The sequence below is a fragment of the Cetorhinus maximus genome, chromosome 14 (genome assembly GCF_964194155.1).
Source record: "Cetorhinus maximus chromosome 14, sCetMax3.hap1.1, whole genome shotgun sequence".
NCBI classification, from domain to species: Eukaryota; Metazoa; Chordata; class Chondrichthyes; order Lamniformes; family Cetorhinidae; genus Cetorhinus; species Cetorhinus maximus.
Window position 1 is genome coordinate 14,170,723 of NC_135892.1, and position 17,105 is coordinate 14,187,827.

Sequence of the window (17,105 nt, forward strand, 5' to 3'; positions counted from 1 at the left end):
TTCTAAAATATGAAGGCAATTTTGATTTTTTTATCAACTATTTAAATATGTATTCTTCAATCTCAAATTCAAAGCATTTGTTTATTTAAACAAAGTGTGCCATTAAATATGGAAAGATGTTTGCAAGAAAACTTGAAATTTAGTTGTGAAGAACTATTTAATAATACCTATAGATTATTTTATTCAGATACAAATACTGTAGACTAAAAGACTAATATCAGAACTGTAAAAAAAATTAGAACCAAAGTGCTGATGAGGTAGGGATGAGGAGGGGAAGCGAGGGAAGAAGGGAAAGGGAGAAGAGGAGGGACAGGCTAATGGGGTATGAAGAGAGGAGAAAGGGCAGAGGAGAGATTGGGGAAAGGAGGAAGTGGAGGACAAATGCCAAAGGGGCAGGGGATGGGAGAGAAGGAAGAGGTATAGAGAGGTGAGGGGAGGAGAGAGGAAGGGCTCAGAGGGAAGGAGAAGAGGCAGGAAAGGAAATGGTGGGCATAGGACCAGGGGAAGAATAGGGGAAGGGAGGAGAGTGGAGGGAGAGTTTAGGGAAAAAGCATGGGGGAGACAGTAGAATAAGGGTTGGAGAATGGGATAGGAGTAGAGAGGGCATCAGGATAGGGAGGGGAGAAGATAGAGGAAAGTGGAAGCGAATAGTTAGAGAGGAAGTAGGAAAAGGAGAACAGTAGGAAGGAGAGGGTAGGTGTAAGTAAGGGAGAATGGAGTTGACAAGAGGAAGAGCAGAGAGGGAATAGAGGAAAGAGCATGAAGGAGTAGGGATGCTATGGGGAAAATAGGAGCAGCAAGAAGAAGGTGGTCAGAATGGAAGGAAGTGAGGAGGATTGGGAGAATGTACAAAGGGAGGGAAATGAAGAGCAGTGAGTAAGAGAAATTGAAGAGTGAAGAGTTAGGGAAGAGGAAAAGAGAAGTGGGAAGAAGGGTTGAAGCACAGGGCAAAGAATAGGGAGGGGAGACGAGGAGCGGGAGGAGGAGGGAGAGAGGGGTTCAATACTTTCCTCGGGGTTATGCTGGTGATGTCTTTTTCAGTTGGTAGGTGGGGGTGGTGGTGAGATTTTTCAACATGCTTTTGCCTCAGTGATGGGCAGGGGTCCTGGATGAAGAATACTGTGCAGACCTCTTGAAGTAGCAGTGCGAGGTCACCAGTGTGAAATTGTTGGCCCAATGGAGGGATGGAGTGTGAATTGCTTCAGCTTTGAGGATTGTTTATAACTCAGCTGTTGGGGGAGGTGGGCGTATTACTGGTAATTACTTTTTCCTCAGCTGCAAGCTGTTTAGGTTAGAGATCTTTTGCACTTTTTTCACAAAATCATAAGTAAAGGAAGAGGCCATTCTGCCCATCGTGCCTGTACCAGCTATTTGAAAGAGCTATCTAATTAGCCCCATGCTCCCATTCTTTTCCCATAAACCAGCACATTTTTCCTTTTCAAGTATTTATCCAATTCCCTTTTGAAAGTTGTTTTTGAATCTGCTCCCACTGCCTTTTCAGGAGGTGCAATCTGGATAATATCAGCTTTTTGTGTTTATAGAAAGAATCTCCTCTTCAAAAGTTCTTTTGCCAATTATTTTAAATCTGTGTCTTCTCGATACTGACCTTCCTGCCACTGTTTAATTTCTCTTTACTTGCTTTATCAAAACCTCATACAATTTTGAACGCCTCTGTTGAATTTTCCCATAACTTTCTCTGCTTTAAGGAGAACAATCTCAACTTCTCTAGTCTCTCCACATCACTTTCTTTAGAATTTTTTCTACTTGTGTGTTTCAGAAGGTTGGCTTTTTTTAATCATTGGTTTTGGCAAAGAACTTTATGGGCCGAGTCTTCGGCTCGGCAAGTGGGGGTGGGGCCCGCTCACCGAGGCTTAAAATGACGCAGGGGGGATGAGGTTTCATGAATGATTTAAAATTTTGAGAAAAATTTTTATTAAAATTAATGCAAAGGCCCCAGCTCATGTGTCAGTTTCGCATGAGGGGACACGTCATTAAAAAATTTTCAACAGTTTATTAAACTGTTTAAATTTAAAACTAATCTCCCTGAGGCACCTCTGTTTATTAATAAAACATTTATTAATAAAAGAAAAGAATAAAACACATACACAAGACTTCAGTTCGCGCACATGCGTGAAAGAGCGCACTCCCGACTCAGGCAACCCCCCCCTCGCCCGCACAGGGAGCGCACAGCGCTTCCGGGCACGCGTCATGCTGGGCGGGCCTTAATTGGCCCACCCATGTAAAATGGCGGCACCCAGCTGATCAGGGGCCCCGATAGGCTGCGTGCCCGCCCCCACACAACCCTCCCCCCCCTCGGACAGGGAGAAAATTCTCCCCTATATGATGTAACACAGATACCTGGCTCATGTACGTTAACCATGTGCCATTTTTAATCAATGATCAATAAAGTTTAACGAACAGGGTTTTCCCTGGGAAGAGATAAAATATCAACTCAGGCAAAGTTTGCAATTTCCCCTCTTGAGCATAAGTGTTATATGTCACCATGCAAACGTCAATGGAGCAGATTTAGGTTGTGGATAATATTTTTCCAGCTGTTGATATTGAACAATGTTTGAGCAGGTCACCTGTGATAAATGTTTTTTGCTGTAGCTTGTTTGCTAATCATGACATTTGAGTGGGCAGTACATTAAACTTTAATGGTGATAATTGGATGTTAGATGTACTAGCATTATTTGCCAAGGGACAGAGAAGACTAGCTTCTCTTGGCATTGTGTTCATCCCCAGTGGCACTAAAACAACTGCAGATTCACTATTCCCCATTTCTCTCAACTGCCAAAGACCAGTTTTGCACCCAATTTTTTTTTATCACTACCAGAAGACATAAACTTGGCCGGCAACAATGTATTTGTGAGTCATGGCTACATTGCCAGGAAACTGACAGCCAGTGTTTCTAAGGTCGATAAAGTTATTAACAAACTTTGGAAACCAGATTTTAGATGAGTCAGACTGCAGAAGAGCAAAAATATAGAAAATAAATGAATCTCATGATTTTAATCTTTTTGGCTCTGTCTAGCTGTACTTGCAGACAATTTTATGATCATTGCTTTTCTGGAGACCAGCAAACTTTGTTTTGTTCAATTTACAAAGAAACAAAGTTCCCCAGATGTTGACAGAAGAATCGAAAAGCTTTCCTCTTCTGATCTTAAGGTATGTGCAACTATTCTATAGAATTTTACCTGTATTGACTTCATTCATTTATCTTCTATATACTATCAGACACTTGGCCACTGGTGAAAATCACTGGGAAAGTGTCCTGCTAGAGCATTATACTCTGTAAAGTAATGTAAGAATTGTTAGATCTTTCCACATTTGAACCCAGCTTAATCATATTGAATAAGCTGAGACAATCTGCAATAAAGGTTTCATTTAATTTTGGTGTTGGGGAAGCTTCTAGAAACAATAATTCAGGACAAAACTAATAGTCAATTAGGCAAATGTGGGTTAATTAAGGAAAGCCAGCATGGATTTGTTCAGGGAAAATCACGTTTAACTAATTTGCTGGAGTTTTTTGAAGAGGTAACAGAAAGGGTTGATGAAGTAATGCTGTTGATTTTATGATATGGCAGGTGGTATTTGCCAAGGGAAACTTGGTCACGCTACCACAATGGTTATGCAATTTATATTTATTGCGAGAAGGTTTGTGCACTGAATTCAGAAGTAATGAGTCCACTAACACCTTTAGGGATTAAATTAAAACATTTATTAATAAAAGAAAAGAATAAAACACATACACAAGACTACAATTGCACAGTTACTTAATATTATAACAATTCCCAAAATTCCTAATTAGCCAGACTCCTGACTACACACCCCCTTTAAGGCAACAGTCCAAAATAGATTTTAAATTTATAGAGACAATCCAGCAAGGTTACCACCCACACCCACTCGACAGTGGAATTCCAAAGGCTTTTAACACAACTTTGGTTACTGGAACAGCAGGCTTCTGAAAAGTGGCGAAAGGCTTTTTCCCCCCCAGGTCTGTTTCACACAGTGTACCTTTCAGATCCCACATGGCCGCACCTCATGCAGCCTTCCATCCTTCTTTAAATATATTATTTCTTCTTCTTTGATTTGTAAATCCCATTGTTCCCCCATGTCTTTGGAAGTTACTTCTCCCATAATATAAAAGTCTTTTATGTTATCATTATGATCAGCATTTTGGGGGAAAAAATCAACACAATAAGCTTGCTCTATTTATTTTGCCAGTCATAAAAACCTTATCATGTCTCTTTGAAAATCCAACAACTTTCCAGTTATCTTAAAATACAAATTTAATTCGCACCCTATCTGCTGACTTTACCCTAGCTCGCTCATTAGCATTTCAAATGTCTTTTTACACCTAACTATTTTGATAATTTCAACCTTGCAGCCTATGCGTCTCTAATTTAATTAAATCATCCACATGCAGAACCACACACACGCACACACATAAGCCTACTTTACATTATCCCACAATAATACTATGAAAAATATGATTGCCACAAAACTATGTCGTATACATGGATTTCCAACAGCCATTTGAAAAAGTACCACACAACAGACTTGTGAGCAAAGTTATAGCTTATGAAATAAAAGAGATAGTAGCAACATGTATAAAAATGGTGGCTGAGTGACAGGAAACAGAAAGTAGTGGTTTGTTAATGAATGTTTTTCAGACTGGAGGAAGGTTTGTTGTGATCTTCCCCAGGGGTCGGTGCTAGGACTCTTGATCTTCCTGATTATATATTAATGTCCTGAATCCTGGTGTACAGGGCACAATTTCAAAATTTGTGCATGATATGCAACTTGGAAGCATGGTGAGTTGTGAGGAGGACAGTGTAGAACTTTAAAAGGACACAAACAAGTTGGTGGAATGCACAGACAGGTGACAGATGAAATTCAATGCAGAGAAATGTGAAATGATTCATTTTGGTAGGAAGAACGTGAAGAGACAGTATGAAATAAAGGGCACGATTCTAAAGGGTGTGCATAAGTCATTGAAGGTGGCGGGACATATTGAGAGTGTGGTTAATCAAGCATACAGTATCCTAGGCTTTATTAATAGGAGCACAGTGTACAACGGCAAGAGTGTTAAACATGTATAAAACACTGGTACAGCCTCAACTTTAAGAAAGGTGTTAGAGAGGCATTAGAGAGAGTGCAGAAAAGATTCACCAGTGGTTCCAGGGATGAGGAACTTCAGTTGCATAGATTGGAGAAGTTGGGATTGCTCTCCTTGGAGAAGAGAAGATTGAGAGCAGATTTGATAGAGATATTCAAAATCAGGGGAGCTCTGGACAGAGTAGGTAAGGAGAAACTGTTCCCATTGGTGGAAGGATCAAGAACAAGAGGGCACAGATTTAAGGTAATTGGCAAAAGAAGAATGGTGACATGAGGAAAAACCTTTTCATTCAGCGAGTGATTGGGACCTGGAATGTACTGCCGGAGAGTGTAGTGGAGGCAAGTTCTAGAAAGGCATTCAAGAGGGAATTTGATTATTATCTGAAAGGAAGAATATGCAAGGTTACAGGGCAAAGGCGGGTGAGTGGTACTAGGTGAATTGCTCATTCAGAGCCAGTGCAGGCACAAATGGCCTCCTTCGTGCTGTAATGATTCTGTGATAATGTCCTTTTTGTTTCAAATCAGTAAAGGGGCTGAATTTTCAGGGCTCCTATCCAGTGCAAGTGAGGCTGTAGCACCCCAAGAATGGTGGGCAATGACCAACGTGTCTTGCCACTGCTGGCACTGTGGCCACACAACGTTATCCCGCAAGTACCACTGGGCATCAGGAACCATCCTGAGCCAGACAGTACTTCCATCTCATATTAATTTGGATCTTATAACATACATAGGACCCGACTTGCAATCTTGCAGCCTGTGCTGGGTTGTGAGCTGTCTGATATTGCTGCTGTGCGGGGCGGGTGAGTGAAGTGCCACAGGTTGGATGGGTTGGCTCCGGAAGCCCGACCTCTGAATGCAGTTCCCTGATTCGATGCTAACAGCCTTTAAGCCAGGATGTTCTGCCACAAGCTGCCTGAAATCAGTCTGGGGATAATGTCCGCCCCAAGATGTTTTCAGTGCAGTTCAAATTAAAAATGCTACTATAAATGTGCATTCAACATTCCTATTTTTGTGTGTCCTGTCATGGGACTTTTCCTTTGAAGATTGGATGACTTTACTCAATCTATTTTCAAGGAAGTTGGCCTTCGGAATTGAACTCTAGTCCATACTTAAAAAGCAGAAACACTCCAGTTCAGTCAGAGCTTCACCTTTTATAGGAAGACATTGGTCATGTTAAAGAGCGCACTCAGGATAGTGTTCATATCTCCCATAACTGCGAGAAAGCATTGTTCTTTTCCAGCCTTTCTGATGTATATGCCTCCAAATCTTGGCATCAGCTCCTCTGCTCTAAAATGTGAGACTACCTGCCTTAAGTTGCTCTGAGGCATGCAGGATCATCAATTTCTTCCAAATTCTTTCTTTCATTCAGTACCTGGGTTAGGAGGGTGTGTGTAGATTTGGCTTAGGAAGCTCTTGGGTCAGTTTTGCCTAGCTTTAAGCAAAGCAAATAAGTTTAACAATCCTGGTGCATTACCAAGGAGACCTTCTTTATTTGCTCATTCGTGGATTCCATCGTGATAATCAAGGTATAATGAAGTATGGAAATTTCGCTGAATACTTGGGAAACAGCATTTAATTCTAGTTACTTCACAAATGAGGATGATTGCCTATCAGATGGACCCTGGGTAATATTTATGCTTCAGTTAGTGGCTCAGATTTAAAGTTTAAAAAAAATAGGCATTGATTTCCCTTCTTCTGAAGATGTTCACTTCTTGCAGCTGGCTGGAATTTCACCCTGTCAGACTGCCTGTTATTCGTGTGAGCCTAGACACTGGTTGTTTTTTTTTGCTCATTCAAGGGATGTGGGCTTCGCTGGCAAGGCCAGCATTTATTGTTCATCCCTAATTGCCCTTGAGAAGGTGGTGGTGAGCTGCCTTCTTGAACTGCTGCAGTCTATGAGGTGTAGGTACACCCACAGTGCTGTTAGGGAGGGAGTTCAAGAATTTTGACCCAGCGACAGTGAAGGAACGGTGATATATTTCCAAGTCAGGAATGTGAGCAGCTGTGACCAAACTGGGGGAAGAATAGTGGGATTACACCTGATATTCATATGGATATGTGTTGGTAGGACCTGAAAACCTGACTGTTTCCCTGCCCTAACCCAATCGTGTTGAGCAAATCGGCGAGAAAACACGCCGGTGAAGAACACATCTTGACAAGCGTGACGTACAGAAGTTGGGACCTACCGTCAGGGCTTTGATCACATTGCGGACATCTGAGGAGCAGAAGACGCTAGACCGCTACAGCAATGGGACCCTGGAGGAACACATGCATCACTTGCTGGGTGGATTCTCGTGGACATGGCTCCACTGCAAAGCAGCTCACAGAAGGTGGAAGATCGCTGTTGAGGGTCTGCTTCGGGACATCAGTGTCTTGGCCATGGTCTGCTACCGATGATCGTCTAGGAGGTGAAGAGGAAGCTGCAGGTGTCCCAGGGTTGGGAGGGGGGCGGAAATGATGGTGTTGGGGGGCAGAGAGTAGAGGGAGGAGGAGGGTGTAATGGGGGGAAAGCGACATCTGGGGAGGTAAGTGTAAGGGAAGGAGTCCGGGGCAGGGGAAGGAGTCCAGGGCGAGGGGTGGGGGGAGGTATCCAGGAGAACATGCAAGGGAGGAGTCTGTGGAATCGATGGCTGCCTCCTGGGGAGTGAAATGAGGGTGAGCGTGGTAGGAGGAAATGGTAAGAATAAGAGAGGGCAGAGTGAGCTGCTAGGGTGGGAGAGTGAGGGTCTGATGGAAGAAAGGATGACAAGGGTGGTTGGTGAGCACTTGGAGGTAGATAAGGACTCTGAGGGTGGGAAGGAGGATGTTGGGGAGGTCATTGTGGATGGGAGTGGGATTCTTGGGAATGCACGTTCACCTCGACGTCCCGGAAAGAAAAGGGTTCTGGCTGGTAGGTGATGTTGGGGAGGTGGAAGGTGATGCTAGAGGGGTCGAAAGTGATGGGGGAAAGAACATGGGTGACTGGGGGAGGGGAAAGGATGGAGGAGCTGAAGACAACCTTACCAATACCATGCTTCTAAAATCGAAAGTGAGCGGAGCCTCGTGTTGAGTGGGAACAGGTGCTGCTTGGGAGTGTGATCAGTGGGTGGGTGGAGATGCAGCGCAGCTCAGATGCACAACTGAAAGAGAACCCCAGCAGGCAGCATTGAAAATGTTCAGGACATTGAGATGAGTGCGATGGGGGCAAGGATTCACGTGCATGGGAAAGGGCTTGCACGAGGCTCCAAAAGGCCCTGCCACACACACACTTCTCCCTCCAGAATCACTCGTGGGCTGGCTGTGTGAAGCTGAACAGCTAGTGGGGTGGTGTGGATTGTGTGTGCAGGAGGAGAACTCAATGCCTGTAAATGAAGCTGAAAGACACCATTACACATTATTCAGTGAAAGTGAATCTGTTTTCAGATTATAAGGTGACAAAATGTGTTCACCCGTGCAACCACTTGTGATCAGAAATTCTTAACTTTCTAGGCCTACCACTTATAAATGCTGCCCTGACGTCTGCAGCAGGGGTGAGGTCAACCTGTGCAGTGGTTGGCCCCATTGCCTCCGATGACTTCGGTGTGCGTCCTCTGTAGAGCCGAGGCCTTGAGGCCCCTGACTTGCTTTGGCTGTCTTCCTGCGGGCCAGCTGTTCGCTCTGCGGTGACAGAGGATGAGATTGAAGAGGTCACGTGCAAAGGGGACTCGGAGGGAGAGGACAGCCTCTGAGATTCCTGAATGAATGACCCAGGGGTGTCCAGCTGCCACTCCTCTTCCCTTCGGGTGCCTGAGTGCCCCAGCTTGACTCCTTGAGGGGAAGGAGCCCCTGGAGGAACATCAAGGTGCCCCATTTCCCTCTTGCGTTGCCATTGCAGGAACTCACCCATGGTTGCCACGATGGAGTGCAGGTCTGTGTGCATCTCCACATTCTGCTGGACCAGGATTTCCATGGTGTCCGCCATCCTTCCCATGAAGGCCTCCATATGCGCAAATGTGGGCACCAGTTCATCAGAAAGCAGGTGGACGCACTCCTCCAACTCGCGTGCCACTCAGGGCTTCCAACAGCTCTGCGTGACGTTCCCCCCGCCTTCTGCTGACTCTCCAGGATGAGTTGGAAGGCTGAATCCAGAGGCTCGTCATCTGACTCGGATCTCACAGATCTCTCTTCCCCAGCCGTCCTCCGAGTGCCGGGGAGCTCGGCTGAACCTGCCTCCTCCTGCTGCGGACACGTGTCCGTGCGATGACCACCAGATTGTGAACCCAAGCCTGCTCCAGATCTAGGTCCCACTGAGGTGTATGGCTTTGCGCTGGTGGACGGTGTGGCTAAGCACTGTGACGGGTCTTCCAGGCTGCTTATTTCCAGTTCTTCAATAGAGGAGGTGTCCTCTTGGCTGGAGGTGAGGATGTGGATGGAGCTGAGGGACTGGCTGGTTGAGGGTGTCGGCGCTTGGCAGAGCTCCCTGTGAACTAAAGTAGAGATTATTAATGCATGGCAGCAAAACCAGAAGAGAGAGCACTCAGATTGCATTGAGAGAGGGATGATGTGGTGCAGGATCCTCACCTGGGTGTTCGGTGTTGACCTCACCGTTGCCACAGGCATGGTCCATGTCCTCACCAATCAGCACCATGTCACGCTCCTCAAAGTGAGTGAGGGGCCTAATGTGGGCCACTCCGCCCCTCCAGTCTGGGACCTCTCCCTGATGTTGTGAGCCAGCTTCTCCTGCATGAAAACAGATGGACAGAGTATAGCAGGACATATGGCACTGTGTAGAATGTTTGTGTGGTGAGCAGAGCCATAGACAGGATGAGGACATGAGCTCCAGAGGATATGAGCCTGATGGAGATGTGAGAGTGTGTGTGAGAGTTAATGATGTTGTCCCATAAGGTGTGAGATCCCTTTGGATGTATGATGGGTTTGTGAGAGTGATGAGAAGAGTGACTTATTTTGGTGGAACGGGTGAGACATATCATTTACAACATCACAGTAATATTGAGGAATTTCTTTGTCACAGTGTGAGATGAAATTTTGCCTATTGTGTGGGGTTGTCTTAAGAGGTAATTGCCTATTATACACAACATTGTGATTAAAGGTGCTATATAAATATAACCTTGTTGTTACTTAGTCATACTCATAGGATCTGAGTTCAATTCCTAATTTTTCCAAGGTTGCTCAGCTCAGCTCAGCCGGGGTGGCTGAAGGAGTATCACAGTTGGTCTCTGTGGCCCAGGGCTCAGGAACCAAGGAATTCCTGTTCCTGATTACTATCTGTTTATTCCTGCTGGAAAGCTCATGTATCTGGAAGTTGGGCATAGTTAAAACAAAAACCTGTTGTTAATTTGCTGACGAGGTTTATACATAGAGAGCCAGTCAGGGGAGGTAACTGTGGCTCAACCTGTTTATTTCTATGCAACCTGTTCAGTCAAGTGCACATAGTAATAGTAATTTTATTGGAATATGTAGTTTTACATGCCATGCTTAAAGTATGCTTATCAGGAGTTCAACATTAAGGTTTTATTCATTTTAATTGATAATATTTAGTCTTATGGCACCAACTGAAAAACTGTAAGTTCAATTGTAATGGCATGAAATTGTGCTGTGTGCATGTAAACAAACACAAGTGGTCAACACATTGGGCTGAATTTTGTCAGGCAGCAGTGGCCTGGAAAACCAGGGCAACTCTGCCTTGGCCATTTCAGGGAGTGCTAACTAGATTCTGTGGCAGTTAGGCAGCTATTGAGCTGTTGTCAAAGCTCTGCCCTTTAAGGAACGAGATCTTGCCTAAAAATACCAGCCAGTTGGAGGATTTGCAGCTCTTCAGTTCCAGCAGCACCACCAGAAGCAGTGGCTACTGCTGGGGCTGCATGCAACCAGGAGAAGCAACGTGGAGGCCACCCTTGGTAGAAGGTAAGTGGGGTCAGGGTTGCTGGGACTGGTCAGGCAGCACCTTCGTTTGGGGTGTTGTGGTGGGGGGGGGGGGGGGGGGGGGGGGGGTGTGTGTGTGTGGAGGTGGAGGCAGCAGCTGTGTTTGTGGGAGGAGGGGTGAGGGGGTGTGGTGGCACAGTGGTTGGTGAAGCCCAATCACATAAAGTGCCAGCAATTGTGGGAAGTGGCCCTTAATTGGCTACTTAAGGACCACAGTTGGTCTCTGGGCAGGAAGGCCGTCCGCCGCCTTCCCTGCTGCTAATAAAATTCCAAGGTGATGGGAAGGCGACAGCCACTCCACCTCCTGCCTTCCCTCACTATTTTACTGCACCCCCTCGCCCCACACAACCTCCCAACCTGCTCCTGAGGGCCCCATTAAATCCTCTCATTATTTACAATTCTCTTGTTAGCTATTTTAACAGAAATATGACCCATTTATTTTAAACAGGTGATGTCTCTGTTAAAGTAGCAGAAAGATAAATTGTGTATGTTTAAGCAGTACTGAGAAACATTTACATTAATACTGAGGGATGACAATGTCAATGTTGAATTTCCATAATTAATAGAATCCCACAGTTGAGACGCATCTCCCGAGACTTGGTGTGGTGTAAATTACTAGGGGGACACAGCAGCAGGCGGCAGCATTGGTTCCAGCATCCAGTAATGTTCCCTCAGCCTCTATTACTGTGAGCGCAAGAGGTAGCAGTAAGATTATTATAAATGCAGTGCTTATTCTTTGAATTAATTTATAATCCATCAGCTATATTTCCTTTTCTGCCTTCTGGAATTTGCCTGTGGGGTGCCATTGCTGAAAATTTACATTTTAGTTGTGCTTAGTTGTATTGTAATATCAATGCCGTTTAATAATTAGAGTATTATAGATTTATCCTCTCAATATTGAATACTATAATGTGTTACAACTCTTTTAATCCCATGGTATAGTTTTAATGTTTCAGTTTCTATCAGTTTATAGATGTGTCATATTAAACCTACTCTGATGAATTAATAGAATAGTCAGAGGGGTTATTCCTACTGACCCCCCACCCCACCCCCCACCTTCAAAAGTACTGGGAATAGCTACCTGAAGAGGCCACTATTATAAATCATGGAGGAAAGCTTGACTGATTTCAAATTTTAAAAACATTTCTTTAAGAATTCCAGCCTACAAACCTCTGAGATCTGTGCTTTGCTCCAATTCAGGAATATTATTAAGAACCATCTTTTTTCACCCAGTATGCTCAGAGTGAATAACAGACAGATCTGGGTTCTATGCCTATAACAGTCCAGTAACTGCCTATGGGCAGAATTTTCCCGTTGGCGTGTAAAATGATGCGCGGTGACATTGGGCGAGCGTCCCGATGTCACCGCGCACCATTGCGATATTTCGCTGGACGGGCGTGCGATGATACCCATTGCGTGCCCGCCATTAATTAACGGGCCACTTAAGGCCCTTGACTCACTAATCGATGCCGATTTTTCAGCGTCCGTGCAATCTTCAGGTCAGCGCATGGGCAAAATGGGCAGGCGGGTAGGACACATTTGTATAAACCTCATCCACGGGCAGGATAAGAGGGCTCACTGGGGTCACGAGTGTGCTCTGTCAAATATTGATTCTTCAAAATTTTTGGAACTTGCCTGTGTGATCTGCAATATTTCAAAACACACACCAGCTGCTTGGTCTGGACTCTTAACCTTCAGGTCAGCACTCTGCAGTGAGGAACCTTTTTTGGACCTGCAGGTTTCAGGAAGCCTTCCCCTTAGCCTGGGAATGGGTGTTGAACTGTCCACTGGAGGCACCTCCCCTGAGGAGGAAGGGAGGGCTAGAAGCGGGAGGAGGCCAGGAGTGCACATCCAGCCTCCAGGGGAGCCACCTTTGGGAGGACAAGCGCAGGCACAAAGGGCGCATGGCCAAGAGGGAGACCAAGACGGCAGAAGACGCCACTATCCTGATGCCAGGGTATACAGCCTGTGAAGCAATATGTCTGAGGTGCAGTGCCGAAGGAGGCTCCGTCTCTCAAGGGAGACAGTCAACTATATCTGTGAGATGATTGAGCCTGAGATCTCCACTAACTGTGTGGGTGGACACCCCATGCTAGTGGCTCTAAAGGTCACAGCTATCCTTAACTTCTATGCCTCTGGCTCCTTCCAGGGGTTGGTGGGTGATTTTTGCGGTGTCTCCCAATCAGCTGTCCACACTTGTGTCAAGCAGGTTACAGACGCTCTGTTCAGCTGTACATTGACCTTAATCCACTTCCGTTGGGACCTGGCAAGCCAGACACAGTGAGCCAGAGGCTTCGCGGCGATTGCTGGCTTCCCCTGCGCCCAGGGTGCAATAGACTGCACACATGTGGCCATCGAGGCACCAGCGGGTAAGCCTGGTGCCTTCGTCAACAGGAAGGGCTTCCACTCCATGAACGAGCAGATAGTGTGTGATCACAGGATGCTGATTTTATAAGTCTGTGCAAGGTACCCAGGCAGCTCCCACAACGCCTACATCCTCAGACACTCCCAGGTGCCGGGGCTCTTCAGTGCTCCAGCCCAGCTTGATGGATGGCTGCTGGGTGACAAGGACTATCCCCTCAGAATGTGGCTCATGACGCCTCTCCGCCATCCAAGAACAGAAGCTGAGCAGCGGTACAATAGGAGCGATGCCTCCACAAGGGATGTGGTGGAGAGAACTATCGGTCTTCTCAAGATGCGCTTCCGATGCCTGGACCGCTCGGGGCGCATTCCAGTACCCCTCCAGATCGTGTGTTGGTGATATTGGTTGCATGCTGCGTTCTCCACAATCTTGCGCTGGAAAGGGGGGACGCAGCGGATGATGAAGACGTCGATGCAGTGGCTGCGGCTGCACACGATGAATCCAGCAGTGAGTCCGAGGATGAGCACACACAGGGAAATGTTGACCCGGGCATGCTGCAGGGAGGCAGGGACACCTGGAAGGCTTTAATCCAATGAACCTTCAGGTAATGCACCACAGATGGACCTCCAGGACAAGTCTGGGCAGTAGGCTCCATTCACGATACCCAAGTGCCAAATCTGCCAGGTTAGGAACAGTAACTAAGGGCCTTGTTAATAAAGCTGAATTTCCCACAAAGCACTCATAACATTTTTGGGAACCATGCACATGCAGAAGAAATGAGACATCCTCGGCCATGGTCACATGTCTGAATTTAATATCACAGGCCAAGAAACTTAAGCCAAAAAAATGACAATAGTGTTCCAATTCAAAGCAAATCATAAAGATCTCATCTCAGGCCAACACAAAAGCACCAGTGATAAACCCGTGTTGTGCCTAAGGTGCCTTATGTTTACGTTTCCGGGTGTTGCGTCTTGGTCCTGCCCCATCACTGGGAGTGGCATCTGAGACAGCCTGCTGACTCTGGTGTCCTATTGGCCTCGCTGACTTTGGCGGTCGTCCTCTGGCCTGTGGAGCCTGTGCTGGCCTTGCCTGGAAGGGATCTGCCAGTTCCACAGCTGGCATCTCCCCAATCGTCGCAGCCTCACCAGATGCTACGGTCACTGGGAGAGGGGCGGAGGAGCTGCCGCCCTCATCCTGAGTGCCCTGAGAGGCACCCGCAGAGACGACAGGCAGCTGCTGCGCCGATGTGAGGTCGCTTCGGACCACCCTGCTCACCGTGGATGGATGGGCACTGAGCTGGGGAACTTGGTGCCCAGACCATCTCCCACACTGGCACTGACCAGCTGAGGTCAATGCCGATGTGAGGGCTTGCTGGTCAGAGCGCATCCCCAGGAAGCCCTGATGGGTCTCCTGGAGAAGCCTCTCCCCGAGAGTCGCCACTCTCTCCATGGAGGACGCATGACGCTTGGACATGTGGCTCATTGCTTCAGCGATCATCTGCGTAAACTCCTCCACCACGGTGACCAAGCCAAGCATAGCCTCATGTATCTCTCCCAGATGCTCCCGCACACCCGGCCGCATTTCCTGTGTTTGCTGCATTGCAGATGACTCCAGAAGTACAACATCAGGCACCGACTGAGCATGTGCCTACTCCTCTGAAGCCCTCCGGCTGCTGGCGCCATGAGCACTCTCTGTCTCTGCCAGCTCCTCCAGCAACTGTGAAGTGCCCTCACCACTGTGCCCTGGGACACTAGCTGATGTTCTAACTCCCACCTAGGTGCCAGTATCTGTGCTGGTGCTTGCCTGACAGAGATGGTGTGATGCTGGTGAGACTCCAGGGCCCTCAGGTGTGAGAGGGGGCCTCTGCTGCTCCTCCTCCCGGCCCTGCTCCACTGATGCTGAAAGGAAGAACAAGGGTATTGTCTCCACGTTAACTGATCCAATGAAAAAGTGCATCCCTGTACCCCCCGGATCATTATGCGCTCATCCTTTCATAAGCAAAGGTCAAGCCATGTTGCAAAATCAAATCACTTAACGTTCAGCACTGCTATGACTGTTGGGAGAACAATGCTGACCTCATTGCTGGCCATACATACCTGACTGTGGCACCCCAGCCTCACCGACACCAGTGGACCTGGGCGCATGGCGCCTCTCCAAATCCAGGGCCCCCTGCTCAAACCGGTTGAGAATGGCCAACTATACCAGGCCGCTGCCAATCCTCACACACTCTGCAGGATTATGTGCATTCTTCTCCTTAAAATGAGAGAAGAGCATTGATTAGTGCTACTTGTACCTGGAATCTCTTTGCGCACGGCCCACCCCAACCAGAGTGGGACATATCAGGACTCCAGTGCCTCCTCACCCCGCTGCTGCCGAACACTCACACAAAGATGCTAGACCTGCTCCCCCCCCCCCTCCCCCCCCAACCACCCCCCCCAACCACCCCCTTGGACACATGCTGCCTACATCACATTAGGCACCACACGATATATCCTTCCATAGCAAGGAGGCGCAAGCACTTGGAGCGCAGAGGGCAGCAGATAGTTTGTTGCTATGCCACCTTGAAGCTCCCCTCCCAACATCTCATCACCCTGACTTGGACATGTCCTGCAGTTCAAGCACAGCGCCTAGGTGCAGCTCCTCCAGGTTGCCCCCAAAACAGTCATGTGGGTCTCAGTGTACCACATGCTGTGGGGGCAGAACCCATTTCTTCACCACCCTCTCAGGGTGACCTCAGCATGGGCAATATCTGCTCGCCCACCCAGCAAAGGACACATGCCATCAATGATTCAATGCAGTCACTAAACTCAGACTTATTGTGGGGGCAGGGGGCGAGGGGTGGGGGTGGGGTGGGGGGGGGGTGGGGGGTGTGCGCGGTGGGGGCAGAGGGGTGGGTGGGTGCGGGGGTGGGTGTGGGGCACCGGGGGGAAAGCCGACCTGCTGGGTTAAGTGACCAATACCAACATTGTCCTCACCCTTCCTGAGCGCAACAGGTCGTTGAAGCACTTGCGACACTGGATCCAGGTGCGCCGCACCACATCGCTGGAGCTCACCACCTCCGCCACCTCCTCCCAGGCACATTTCGTCATGTGGTGGGGGGGCCTCCTCCTCCCGTCCTGGGGAACCAGCACCTCCCGCTGTGCTGCCACCTCCTCGAGGAGGGCAGCAAGGCAATCATCAGAAAAACGAGGGGCACACTGCCCCCCCCCCCCCCCCCACCCTACCTTCCAGCCTGGCCTGACCTGCCCCGATGGCCTACCCTCCGGCCTGACCTGCCCCGATGGCCTACCCTCCGGCCTGGCCTGCCCCGATGGCCTACCCTCCGGCCTGGCCTGCCCCGATGGCCTACCCTCCGGCCTGGCCTGCCCCGATGGCCTACCCTCCGTCCTGGCCTGCCCCAATGGCCTACCCTCTGGCCTGGCCTGCCCCGATGGCCTACCCTCCGGCCTGGCCTGCCCCGATGGCCTACCCTCCGGCCTTGCCTGCCCCGATGGACTACCCTCTGGACCTGCGTCACCTCCATTGTCCCTCTGCAGAGCCCTTTGCCCAGCCATTGCGAGCAGCCTTTCTAAGGCTGCCAGGCCTTCCTTTATACAGGCCGTTGGATCACCATTGGACCCGGCGGGCTGAGTGTGCCCGCCGCCACCCGCCCACTCCCGTTATGCACAGGAGTCATGAAGTACGCTGGATGGGCCTTAATTGGCCTGCCTGCGTAAAATGG

General features: G+C 48.2%; 1 protein-coding gene across 3 annotated transcripts in view; it reads left to right on the top strand.

The window, feature by feature from the left end:
* wdpcp (WD repeat containing planar cell polarity effector) overlaps positions 1-17,105 on the top strand; it is a 161,320-nt gene that overhangs the window by 48,458 nt on the left and 95,757 nt on the right. For all 3 annotated transcript variants that reach the window (XR_013578649.1, XM_078556529.1, XM_078556530.1), the window contains exon 8: positions 3,035-3,168. Coding sequence is in view for 2 of the 3 variants with exons in the window: in XM_078556529.1 (XP_078412655.1) it covers positions 3,035-3,168 (134 nt within the window). In the remaining variant the exon portion in view is untranslated. The remainder of the gene's footprint in view (positions 1-3,034; positions 3,169-17,105) is intronic.